General features: G+C 45.5%; 1 protein-coding gene across 1 annotated transcript in view; it reads right to left on the reverse strand.

Moving 5' to 3' along the window:
* Positions 1–12,111, reverse strand: part of ANAPC7 (anaphase promoting complex subunit 7) — a 30,642-nt gene extending 18,531 nt beyond the window's left edge. Inside the window, exons 1-3 of the mRNA XM_011936363.1 lie at positions 11,536–12,111; positions 4,684–4,870; positions 3,727–3,846 (exon numbers count right to left, since the gene is read on the reverse strand). Of these exons, the coding sequence (XP_011791753.1) occupies positions 3,727–3,846; positions 4,684–4,870; positions 11,536–11,738 (510 nt within the window). The 5' untranslated portion in view covers positions 11,739–12,111. The remainder of the gene's footprint in view (positions 1–3,726; positions 3,847–4,683; positions 4,871–11,535) is intronic.
* Positions 12,112–13,190: the final 1,079 nt, after the last annotated feature.

Genomic DNA, 13,190 nt, shown 5'->3' on the forward strand with positions numbered 1-13,190 from the left:
GAGACTCTGTCTCAAAAAAAAAAAAAAAAAAAAAAAAAAAGAAAATGCAAAGAAAAATACTTAAAGGAAAACTCCAGGATTGATGTCAATACTTGTAAAGAATAAAAAGTTAAATTTAAGATCCTTTCTTGACTGCTGGTTATATTAACAAACTATGACTGATGGACTATGTCTCAACAAATATCAAAATTTCCTTTAAGCTACTTGACTATCACTTTAAAAGAATGAGTTTTGAGTAATACCTAATGAAAAAGTCAGTTATTGGCCGGGCGTGGTGGCTCACGCCTCTAATCATACCACTTTGGGAGGCCAAGGCGGGTGCATCACAAGGTCAGGAGTTCGAGACCAGCCCGGCCAATGTGGTGAAATCCTGTCTCTATTAAAATACAAAAAATTAGCCAGGTGCAGCAGCATGTGCCTGTAGTCCCAGCTACTCAGGAGGCTGAGACAGGAGAATCTCTTGAACCCAGGAGGCAGAGGTTGCAGTGAGCTGAGATCATGCCATTGTACGCCAGCCTGGGCAACAGAGCGAGACTCCATCTCAAAAAAAAAAACAAAACAAAACAGTCAACTATTTTAAAAATAGATCCTCACGTAAGAACATCATAAAGCCACATTCCACCAGTTATAAAAACAAGCAGTCATCATTTTCTAAAAACTGAGTAAGAAATTCTATGTTGGTATGTTTACTCTTAAAATGTGAACATTTACCAAGATTTAATAATCCAACACTGAAATTTTCCTTTAAAATGTGAGGGAATGTGTGGCGATGTTTACATTAACAGACACTCATTTAGACATATTTTGACTCACTTCCTTGTCCTTTACACAGACTGAGAAGCCAGTTAACTCCCTAACAGACAAGAAAGAAAAACTGTAAATATTATAGGTTTCTGTTTGAGGCACACATCTTTGCTCCTAGCTATAAGAGCACTACAGAATGAAGGACACGTACTACTGACAAATGCAGACTTATACAGTTGCTCTAAGAATGATGGCAATGAAAATCAAGCAGTGGATGCTATAAAGCTGAGATGCTTTGCCATTAGTATTTTCCAAAAAAAAGTCCTACAAATATCCACAAGTCATTTTGAAGGAGATTATGGTATATTTCTAATAAGGTAAGGAATAGTATCCTTCAAAGTTTATAATTAAAATGGCTTCTTGGCCGGGCATGGTGGCTCACACCTATAATCCCAGCACTTTGGGAGGCCGAGGTGGGCGGATCACCTGAGGTCAGGAGATCGAGATCATCCTGGCCAACATGGTAAAACCCTGTCTCCACTAAAATGCAAAAAAGTAGCCAGGCATGGGGGTGTGCGCCTGTAGTCCCAGCTACTCGAAAGGCTGAGGTAGGGAGGTGGAGGTTGCAGTGAGCCGAGATCTTGCCACTGCACTCCAGCCTGGCGACACAGCAAGATTCCGTCTCAAAAAAAAAAGGCTTCTTACAAAAGGAAGATACCTTGAGTATTGCAGCAGACATTCTTCATCTGTGCAAAAAGATTATTCTTGGAGTAAGAGAAGACTTTCATAGGTTACCAGAACAGGATTTAGTATACAGCATCCAAGCTTATTATGAGAGAGGTTAATTCACAATAAACTTTCAAGTGTTTTTAATAGCAGCCAAAATCATGCTGAAGAAATAGCTTCAAAAACTCAGAAAACCGTAAATAATACCTTAATATGAGAAGGTGCTTAAACATGTTCTCATCAAGTTTGGTTACTTTTAAAGTTCAGCAAGACTTGGATGAAGCAGCACTAACTAAAATACACCAGGCCCCTACTGCTTAGATTTCGTATCTTTTAAAGGCAGGAGGATACACACGTCATTTTACCTATAAAATTCCTTATTGTTAAGCACAAGTTGCACAGAACAGTTTTTCAACAAAGTGAGCAAGGCGGGAGACATGACAGTATTCTTAGAATATTAAATACTGATACAGTCTCACATTCATGAACTTATTTAGCATTTATAAAACTAACAGAAAAAATACTATTCTTCTCATTTTATAAATAAAAAAGTAGTAAAGCTCACAAATTGGTAACATGCCCAAGTTCGCACTGCACACAGCTTGTATGCCCTAAACTCAAACCAGACACCAGATACTTTGATTTTAATTAAAGGTGTTTTCTTCACTGTAATATGCTGCCAAATCAAACACAAAGACATATTCTACACATGAATAAGGATAAAAGAATCTTACAGTATTAAGTTTGAAAACAAAGGAATAAAACCACCCCCATTACCAAATGGGTACACCTATGGAAGGCAAAAAATGAAGTTCTAAAAAAGTACGTTTGCCACCTGGAAGTGTTTTGCAAATAAATCATTATTTCCTATAATAAGAAACATCAAAGGCTTCTCTGCCTATGGAGTAGCCATTCTTTATTCCTTTATTTTATTAATAAACTCACTTTCACTTAAAAACAAAAACAAACACGAAGAGGCCAGGTGCAGTGACTCGCACCTGTAATCCCAGCAATTTGGGAGGCTAAGGTGGGAGGAAAATTTGAGCCCAGAAGTTTGACACCAACCTGGGCAACACAGTGGAGACTATCTCTTAAAAAAAAAAAAAAAAAAAAAGTCGGGCACGGTGGCTCACGCCTGTAATCCCAGCACTTTAGGAGGCCGCAGCAGGCAAATCACAAAGTCAGGAGTTCAAGACCAGCCTGGCCAATATGGTGAAACACCATCTCTACCAAAAATATAAAAATTAGCCAGGAGTGGTGGTGGTGGTGGTGGGTGCCTGTAGTCCCAGCTACTCGGGAGGCTGAGGCAGGAGAATCACTTGAACCTGGGAGGTGGTGGCTGCAGTGAGCCGAGATTGCACCACTGCACTCCAGCCTGGGAGACAGAGGAAGACTCTGTCTCAAAACAAAAAAACAAAACAAAAATAAAAAATAGGCGTGGAGTGGTGTCTCACGCCTATAATCCCAGCATTTTGGGAGGCCAAAGTGGGAGGATAGCTTGAGCCCAGGCGTTTGAGACCAGCTTGGGCAACACAGTGGAACCTTGTCTCTACCAAAAATAAAAAAAATTGGCTGGGTGCAGTGGCTCCCGCCTATAATCCCAACACTTTGGGAGGCCGAGGTAGGCGGATCACCTGAGGTCAGTTCAAGACCAGCCTGGCCAACATGGCAAAACCCCATCTCTACTAAAAATACAAAAAAATTAGACTGGTATGGTGGCAGGTACCTGTAATCCCAGCTACTCGGGAGGCTGAGGCATGAGAATCGTTTGTACTTAGGAGACGGAGGTTGCAGTGAGCCCCCATGCTATTGCACTCCAGCCTGGGCAACAAGAGCAAAACTCCATCTCTGGATGGAGAAAATTAGCTGGGTGTGGCAGCTTGCAACTGTAATCCCAGCTATTTGGGAGGCTGAGGTGGGAGGATTGCTTAAGCCTGGGAGGTTGAAGCTGCAGTGAGCCAGAATCACACCACTGCACTTTAGCTTGGGTGACAGTGAGACTCAGTCTCAGAAAATACTAAATTAAACATTAAAAAAAAAAAAGAAAAAACCAAAGAATAAGCATGTGTAGTATTCTCCAGTTATCATTTTCATCAGCTGAATTTTCAGGGTTCCCCACTCCATGAAGAGGAAGAAAATGAGAATTAGAATCATGGGTAAAATGTTCAGATGGACTCCTTAATGCATGAGAAAACATGGAGGGAAGGAGCAAGGTTAGGAGGGCTGAGGAGAAAAACACACAAACATTCAACTTACTTTGGGAGTTCTTTGTCTTGAAGGGATCCCATCAAGTATAGCAATGGCATCTTTATCTTGTTTTAGCATTGTGTAACATTCAGCCATTTTGTATTTCACTTCAATTTCAGATGGAAGACACTAAAAGACAATGAAAATATCTCTTTGAAACATTATTCCAACAATATGAAAGTACCTCAAAACGTTAAACACAGAGTTATCATATGACCCAGTAATTCTTTTTTTCTTTTTTTGAGACAGGGTCTCGCTCTGTTGCCCAGGCTGCAGAGCCCAGTTGCCAGGCTGGAGTCCTGCAATGCAGTGGTGCCAACATAATTTACTGCAGTCTTGAACTCCTAGTCTCAAGCGATCCTCCCACCTTGGCCTCCTCAGTACCTAGGACTACAGGTGTGTGCCACCATGCCCAGTTGTGTAAAGACAGGGGTCTCACTATGTTGCCGAGGCTAGTCTCAAACTCCTGACCTCATGTCCTCCCACCTTAGCCTCTCGAAGTGCTTGGATTACAGGTGTGAGCCACTGTGCCTGGCCTCATCTTTTACATCTAATCAGCTATCATCTAAATCAGCGGTCCCCAACCTTTTTGACACCAGGGACAAGTTTCATGAAAGACAATTTTTCCACAGATGGGGAGTGAGGGGGTGGTTTCAGGATGAAACTGTTCCACTTCAGATCATCAGGCATTAGTCAGATTATGATAAGGAACACACAATCTAGATCCTAGCACGTGTAGTTCACAATAGGGTTTGTGTTCCTGTGAGAATCTAATGCTACAGCTGATCTGACAGGAGGCAGAGCTCAGGTAGTAATATTCACTAACCCTCCACCCACCTCCTGCTGTGCAGCCTGGTTCCTAACAGACCAGGCACTGGGGCCTGGGAACCCCTGTTCTAAATTTTTGGAGTCGTTCTCAAAAAAAAAAAAAAAAAAAAAAAAAATCACAATTCTATCTTCGATTACCTGACTTTGTGGAGTAGATGCAGAATTTCCAGTTGAAGGTCTCACTTTTGAAGTTTTACTTAGCGCTTTCTTCTGCTGTAAAGCCATGGTATACTTACTCACAGCATTCCGATATTCTTTATCATGAAAGAGAGAATCTGCATGATACACCAAAAGCTGGTACTTCTGAGATGGGGAGAATAACTCACTAGAAAACAAAGAAAGTATATCCCCTACATAGGTTATTTTGAAATTTTAGAAGGAATACTGTTGTGTCTACATAAGCCTAGTGCAAAGCCTTGTATAATGACAGCTTACAAAAGAGTCAATGTACCCTGAGTGCTCGTCCCTAAAGTAAGAAACATGAAAGTTGAAAGCTGAACTCTATGCTAATGATAAATACATCTATTGTTCAATATAATGTTTATTTAACATTAAAGCAATGATACCTATGAATCAAATCCAGTAGGAGATAGAGAAAATGTAATACATCTTTTCCTCCCTTTCAATCCAAGCTCCCCCAACTTTTTTTTTTTTTTGAAATGGATTCTCACTCTATCACCCAGGCTGGAGTGCAGTAGTGCGATCTCAGCTCACTGCAACCTCCACCTCCGAGGTTCAAGCGATTCTCCTTCCTCAGCCTCCAGAGTAGCTGAGATTACAGGCACGTGCCACCACGCCCAGCTAATTTTCGGGTTTTTTTAGTAGACACGGGGTTTTGCTATGTTGGCCAGGCTGGTCTCAAACTCCTGACCTCAAGTAATCTACCTGCGTCGGTCTCCCAAAGTGCTGGGATTACAGGCGTGAGCCACCATGCCTGGCCACCAGGCCCTTTCAACAGTTTGATATATATCTATCCACACTCTCATATTAAGACCAAGTATAGAGAAACCTCACCACTTTCAATCCTTTTTAAAAAGAGGCTGCACAGGCTGGGTGCAGCGGCTCACGCCTGTAATCCCAGCACTTTGGAAGGCCGAGGAGGGCAGATATTGAGGTCAGGAGATCAAGACCATCCTGGCTGACACGGTGAAACCCCATTTCTACTAAAAAATACAAAAAATTAGCCGGGGGTAGTGGCAGGCGCCTGCAGTCCCAACCATTCGGGAGGCTGAGGCAGGAGAATGGCATGAACCCAGGAGGCAGAGCTTGTAGTGAGCCAAGATCATGCCATTGCACTCCAGCCTGGGCCTGGGCAACAGAACCACACTCCGTCTCAACAACAACAACAACAACAAAATGCTGCACAAAAAGAAGTTTGAAAAAACCTGAAAGCTCTTCAAATACTGAAGAAAGGCTGGGCGCGGTGGCTCACACCTGTAACCTCACCACTTTGGGAGGCCGAGATGGGCAGATCACAAGGTCACGAGATCAAGATTATCCTGGCCATAATGGTGAAACCCCAGCTCTACTAAAAATACAAAAATTAGCTGGGAGTGGTGGCAGGCGCCTGTAATCCCAGCTACTCGGGAAGCTGAGGCAGGAGAATTGCTTGAACCCAGGAGGCGGAAGTTATAGTGAGCCGAGATTGCACCATTGCACTTGCACTCCAGCCTGGTGACGGAGTGAGACCCCACCTCAAAACAAAACAAAACAAAACAAAAACAAAAAAACTAAAGAAAATGCCACTATAAAAGGAGAATGGGGGGCTGGGCGTAGTGGCTCAAGCCTGTAATCCCAGCACTTTGGGAGGCCGAGGCAGGCAGATCACTTGAGGTCAGGAGTTCGAGACCAGCCTGGCCAACATGGCAAAACCCCGTCTCTACTAAAAATACAAAAATGAGCCAGGCATGGTGGTGCCCAGCTACTTAGGAGGCTGAGGTGGGAGGATGGCCTGAGCCCAGGAGGCAGAGGTTGCGGTGAGCCAAGATCGTGCCACTGCACTCCAGCCTGGGTGACAAGTGAAACTCTGTCTCAACAAAAAAAAAAAGAAAATACAAAAATGAGCCAGGCATGGTGGTGCCCAGCTACTTAGGAGGCTAAGACAGGACAATGGCTTGAGCCCAGGAGCCAGAAGTTGCAGTGGGCCCAGATCTTGCCATTGTACACCAGCCTGGGCAATGAGGAGTGAAACCCTGTCTCAAAAAAAAAAAAAAGTAAACTTCATTAGCTTCACCAACACTAGAATTATTACCTCCTTCAGTCTCAGGGATTTAAGGACAGTCTAAAGGAACCAATGTTTTAAAACTGTCTATTTAACCTTGAGTATTACAGTCAAGAATTACAACTGCCTAGAAGTTGATCACCATTCCTAATGAGGAGCTCATATTTTCAACCTCCAATTCTACTCCTTCCCAAATAAGAGGAAGTTTAGTGTTTTTCTTTGACAAGTAAAAGCTATAGCAGGCCGGGCATGGTGGCTCACTCCTGTTGTAATCTCAGCACTTCGTGAGGCCAAGGCAGGTGGATCACCTAAGTTCAGGACCTGACCAACATGGAGAAACCCCATATCTACTAAAAATCCAAAATTAGCCGGGCGTGGTGGCACACGCCTGTAATCCCAGCTACTTTGGAGGCTGAGGCAGGAAAATCGCTTGAATCTGGGAGGCAGAGGTTGCAGTGAGCCAAGATAGAGCGCCACTGCACTCTAGCCTGGGCAACAAGAGTGAAACTCTGTCTCCAAAAACAAAAGAAAAAAAAAACCAAAGCTGTAGTTGCTTATAATGAAAGAACAGAAAGAGTCGAATAATTCTACCCTTTTTTTTTTTTTTTTTTTTTGAGAAGGAGTCTTACTCTGTCACCCAGGCTAGAGTGCAGTGGCACGATCTCTGCTCACTACAACCTCCGCCTCCCGGGTTCAAGCAATTTTCCTGCCTCAGCCTCCTGAGTAGCTGGGATTACAGGCGCCTGACACCTCATCCAGCTAATTTTTATATTTTTAGTAGAGACGAGGTTTCGCCACGTTGGCCATGGCTGGTCTCAAACTCCTGACCTCGTGATCCACCCGCCTCAGCCTCCCAAAGTGCTGGGATTACAGGCGTGAGCCACCACACCTGGCCAAGTCGAATAATTCTGTAGATAATTTCTCAACAAGCTAGGCACAGTGGCTCACACCTGTAATCCCAACACTTTGGGAGGTTGAGGAGGGAAGATTGCTTGAGCCTAGAGTCTGATCAACATAGTGAGATCTTGTCTCTTAAAAAAAAAACAAAACAGGTATCATACATTAGTGTTTGCAGGAGAAAGGGACAATTGGAGAGTGACTGCTAATAGACACAGGGTTTCTTCTCGTTGAGGTAATGAAAACTTTCTGGAATTAGATCATGGTGATGATCATACAATTTTGTAAATACTCTAAAACCCACAGAATTGCATTATTGTGGCCATGCACGGTGGCTTACGCCTATAATCCTAGCTACTTAGAGGCTGAGGCAGGAGAATCACTTGAACCCGGGAGGCAGAGGTTGCAGTGAGCCAAGATCCCACCACTGCAGTCCAGCCTGGGTGACAGAGAGAGGCTCTGTCTCATAAACAAACAAACAAACAAACAAAAAACGGCCAGGAGCGGTGGTTCATGCCTGTAATCCCAGCACTTTGGGAGGCTAACGTGGGAGGATCACCTGAGGTCAGGAGTTCGACCAGCCTGGCCAACATGTTGAAACCCCGTCTCTACTAAAAACACGAAAATCAGCCAGGCATGGTGGTGGGCACCTGTAAACCCAGCTACTTGGAAGGCTGAGGGAAAACTGCTTGAATCCAGGAGGCGGAAGCTGCAGTGAGCCGAGATCACGCCACCGCACTCCAGCCCTGGTGACACAGCGAGACTCAGTCTCCCCCCCGAAAAAAAACAAAAAACAACAACAACAAGTATAGTCTAGATGACTTAAGTTCTCTTTAAACTCTGTGATTCTATGTATGTAGTGAGAACCATCTAATGTTTGGATACAAAAGTATTATTACACCCACAGAAAGCATTCAGATATTCATATAACATACATGTCTACTTACACATGCATAAGTTACCTCTGTAATGACACAGGAAAAAATAGTTATTGCCTCTGGAGAAAGGAAATGGTGGAGTGAGGTTCAAGACTCAGGGAAAGATACTGATCTGCATGCCCCTTAAGGCTCCACTGTTTGAATTTAACAGTGTCTACTGCCTATTCCACAAGAAATTTTAAAGTATAAATCATGAAGGGCAGAACCTGAACATGTCCTGAAGCTAGGAAACTGCCAATCTAATCTAATATGAAAAAGCATGGGCTAAACTTAGTCTAGCCAGAGAATTAAACTGTTTCAAACTCTCCTGTAACATCTTTGAGAACTAAGCGCAAGTAGGGCCTAAATCTCCAAACGTGGAAACCAAGTGAATGGTTCCAGAACAAACACAGAAGGCTGACAGAGACCAGGGCTCCTGTCAACATGAAGTGGATGATGGCAAAATGATGGGTCTCACTGGTAAGGTCCAAAGCACACTAATGATGCCGGGCTCCGTGGCTCGCGCCTGTAATTCAAGCACTTTGGGAGGCCTAAGTCATGGGGATCACTTGAGGTCAGGAGTTCGAGACAAGCCTGGTCAACATGATAAAACTCCATCTCTATTTAAAAAAAAAAAAAAATTAGCCAGGCGTGGTGGTATTCCCTGTTACTCAGGAGACTGAGGTGGGAGGATCGCTTGAGCCTGGGAGGTGGAGGCTGTAGTGAGCCAAGATCGCACCACTGCACTCCAGCCTGGGCAACAGAGCAAGACTCTGTCTGAAAAGCAAAACAAAACAAAACACCAAAGCACACTAATGAAAATCCAATGGGCAGCAGCAGCTGCATTGTAAGCACTTAAAGGACCTTTCCCTTCTGACCTAGACCAGCTTCTATAGCAGGCGAAACACTAATACATCTACAGAGTAGAAGTTTCCATGATAATGCCATTTGGAGGTAGCAGACTGGTGGCTCAGAATGGAGACTCTCCAGTCAGAGAAGACCAGGTCCAGACATCATACTCCTCCATTTATTAGATGTGTGAACGCAGACAAGGGTATTTCACCTCCCTGAGGTTGTACTCACTTCCTCAACACACTCAATAAGCATGTGAGTGCTTACTGCGCACAGCCACTGCGCTTTCAATTGGTGGGTGATGCAAAGGGTAGAAAAGTGGGAGTACCTGAGAGTCCTGGGAGTCAGAGAAGGTTCTCTAGGAGAGATGTTCAGGCTAAAACCTGAAAGAGGAGGCAGCGCTGAGATGAGGACCATTGCAGCAGGAACAGCAAGTACAAGGGCCCAGAGTAGAGAACACGCTTGGTGCATTCAAATAACACAAAGAGGCCGAGCGCAGTGGCTCACGCCTGTAATCCCAAAATTTTGGGAGGCCGAGGTGGTGGGATCACCTGAGGTCAGGAGTTCAAGACCAGACTGGTCAATATAGTGAAACTCCGTTTCTACTAAAATTACAGAAATTACTTGGGCGTGTGGCGCTCGCCTGTAATCCCAGCTACTTGGGAGGCTGAGGCAGGAGAATCGCTTGAATCCAGGAGGCAGAGGCTGCAGTAAGCCGAGATCGCGCCAATAAACTCCAGCCTGGGTGAGAGAGCAAGGCTCTGTCTCAAAAAAATAAAAATTAATAAAAAAAAATAACAGAAATAATAGCCAGAGAGGCTGGAGAGCAGTGAACACAGTAATGAGATGAAGTAGCAGAGAGTGGAGGGCAGATATTTCCCTTCGGAGGCCGTGGGAAAGAATTTTCATGAGTGCAATAAAGGACTTTTTTTTAAGACGGAGTCGCGCTCTGTCGCCCAGACTGGAGTGCAGCGGGGCGATCTCGGCTCACTGCAAGCTCTGCCTCCCGGGTTCACGCCATTCTTCTGCCTCAGCCTCCCCAGTAGCTGGGACTACACCCGCCACAACGCCCGGCCAATTTTTTTGTATTTTTTTAGTAGAGACGGGGTTTCACTGTGTTAGCCAGGATGATCTCGATCTCCTGACCTCGTGATCCGCCTGCCTCGGCCTCCCAAAGTGCTGGGGTTACAGACGTGAGCCACTGCAACCGGCCAATGAAGGATTTTAAGCAGGAGAGGGACAGGCACTCAAGGATGGAATCAGCCCAGTGCTTCAATGAAACAAGAAACGCGCCACGCCCACCCATTAATGGAATCTCCGTTTCCTTTTTTTGAGACAGGCTGTCCTTGTGTCGCACACGGTAAAGGACAGTGATGCGATCACGGCTCACTGCAGCCTCGACCTCCTGGGCTCAAGCAATCCTCCTGCCTCAGCCTCTCGAGTAGCTGGGACCTCAGGCACGCACAATCACGCCCGGCCAATTGTTTAATTTTTATTTTTCGTAGAGGCAGGGTCTCCCTATGTTGCCCAGGTTAGTCTTAACTCCTGGGCTTAAGCGATCCTCCCGCCTCGACCTCCCAAAGTGCTGATATTAGAGGCGTGAGCCATCGCGCCCGGCCCCGTTTTCATGGGTTTCCCAAGGCGAGAAAGTGGACCCTCCTGATACACTTAATAGGGTGACCAATCGCAGATGCGGGGCTAGAGCATAAAAACCAGGAGGCTGGGTCCCTGAGATGCAGCGAGAGAAAAAAACGTTCTCTGGAAGGAGCCGACAGGGGAGGATTCGGCCCAGCAATGTGACAGTCGCGCTACCCCGCGACAGGTGCCTCAGAAAACCCTCGCCTGGGTCGTCCTCAGAGCCTCTGCCTTCTATTTCTCCAAGCCGCCGCTCGCCACATCCCCGCGGGGACTTGACGCCGGCACCCAGTGAACCCAACTTGCGCTCTGAAGTCTGCTCCGCTCCACTACGCCCTCCGAGACCCCAGAGCCTCCGCTGGCGCGGGAGGCAGCTCCTTCCCGCCTGTTCCCGCGTGCCCTGAGCCCCCGCTCCCAGACCACTGCCGCTTTCTCCTCAGCCCCAGGCCGCTCCCCGCCTCAACTCACGGGTTGTTATTACTCATTGTAAGTAACAAGCTGCTGAGGAGCCGCACATTGGAGTGCAGCCCCGCGGCCGCCATGTCCCGCACGTGGTCTATTACATTCATCCTGCCCTGCAAGGCCGCGAACAGCCGCGGCACCACTGTCTCGAAAAGCCGGTAAGAGATCCTTAGGGAAGACTCCAAAATGGCCGCGTTGCCGGGGTCCATCGGGTCCACACGCGGCACCGCCCCCAAGCAAGAGGTAACTACTGAAGTGCCCGAATAAAAAGAAACTCGAGTCCCTGCTCCTGTCGTGGTCCCTTTCCGGTGAAGAGTTGTTACTTTTACGCAAAAATTACGTCATCATCCTAAACTGCAAAATTTACTGAGGATTTACAATGAGACAAAAGTCACCTTAGTAAGACTACTCGGTGAATTTGAATGAGTCGGAGAGGAATTTGTGGCTCCCAGAAATTAAAATGTATGGGCATTTACCAGAAATAAAATATAGTAAGGTGAGGAAAAGCGCTCCAACTGGAATTAAATATTCTAATCGGGCGCCAGGGACACACCTAACGGCTTTCACAGTCGCGCATGCGCACCAGGCAGGGGCCGCCGCCCCCCCTGCTCAGGTGTTATATGTTCCTGCTAAAGTCAGGCTTTGGCCCTGGATGAACTTCTTGGTTCGAGGGGCGTATTTTACCATGTAAAATGATTCCCTAAATCCGTGGAAATAAAGACTGGATCCAGGAATTAGCTGATACCCATATAAACCAGCATGTGTCTGGCACAGTTAACGTTTTACAAAAGTTTTACACAAGTTATTGGACATTAACAACAATCCATAAAGTTGAAGTTGTCTTTTCCTTCTCACAAGGGAAGAAACTGCCTGCTTAAATTTTGTGCTCAGGTTGTTAAATAGTTGACTTGGAATCAGATCGTCAGTGGTTAAATATGATGGATCGCAAACTCGAACGTATACAGAGACCAGGGAGGTAACTGAGCCAATGAGGCAGTTTAGGTATTTGAATCAGAATCCGAATATCCTCCACAATCACCCTCTCAGATAATAGCCTTTCGCTCCTTTCTTGAAGGAGACAGTTGTTTTGGTCTATATTTTGTTTTCATTTGATTTTTAGAGTAACAGATGCAAAAAAAAATGCTCTGAAAAAATCACGGTATATCTTCACCAGTCAACTTTTTCAGCTCTTACATTTTGTCACAGTTGAAGCTCCTGTGATCTTTTTCCCATCTCATCGCCTACTCGTTTCCTGGATGTATGAGACCTTTGATTTGATTTTGGTGGGCATGATCACTGTGAACTTTTCTTTTTTTTTTTTTTGAGACGGAGTTTTGCTCTTGTCGCCCAGGTTGGAGTTCAAAATCTCAGCTCACTGCAACCTCTGCCTCCCGGGTTCAAGTGATTCTCCCTGCCTCACCTTCCCGAGAAGCTGGGATTACAGGCAACTGCCACCACTGTCACGCACATCTGTGTGAAGAGACCACCAAACAGGCTTTGTGTGAGCAACAAGCCTGTTTATTTCACCTGGGTACAGGTGGGCATGTAGGAGGATGAGCTGCAGACAAAACTCCTCAGACACCAAATTAAAGAAGGAAGGAGTTTATTCGGCCAGGAGCATTGGCAAGGCTCCTGTGTCAAGAGCTGAGCTCCCTAAGTGA

This window comes from Colobus angolensis, unplaced genomic scaffold (genome assembly GCF_000951035.1).
Source record: "Colobus angolensis palliatus isolate OR3802 unplaced genomic scaffold, Cang.pa_1.0 Scaffold10, whole genome shotgun sequence".
Lineage (NCBI taxonomy): Eukaryota > Metazoa > Chordata > Mammalia > Primates > Cercopithecidae > Colobus > Colobus angolensis.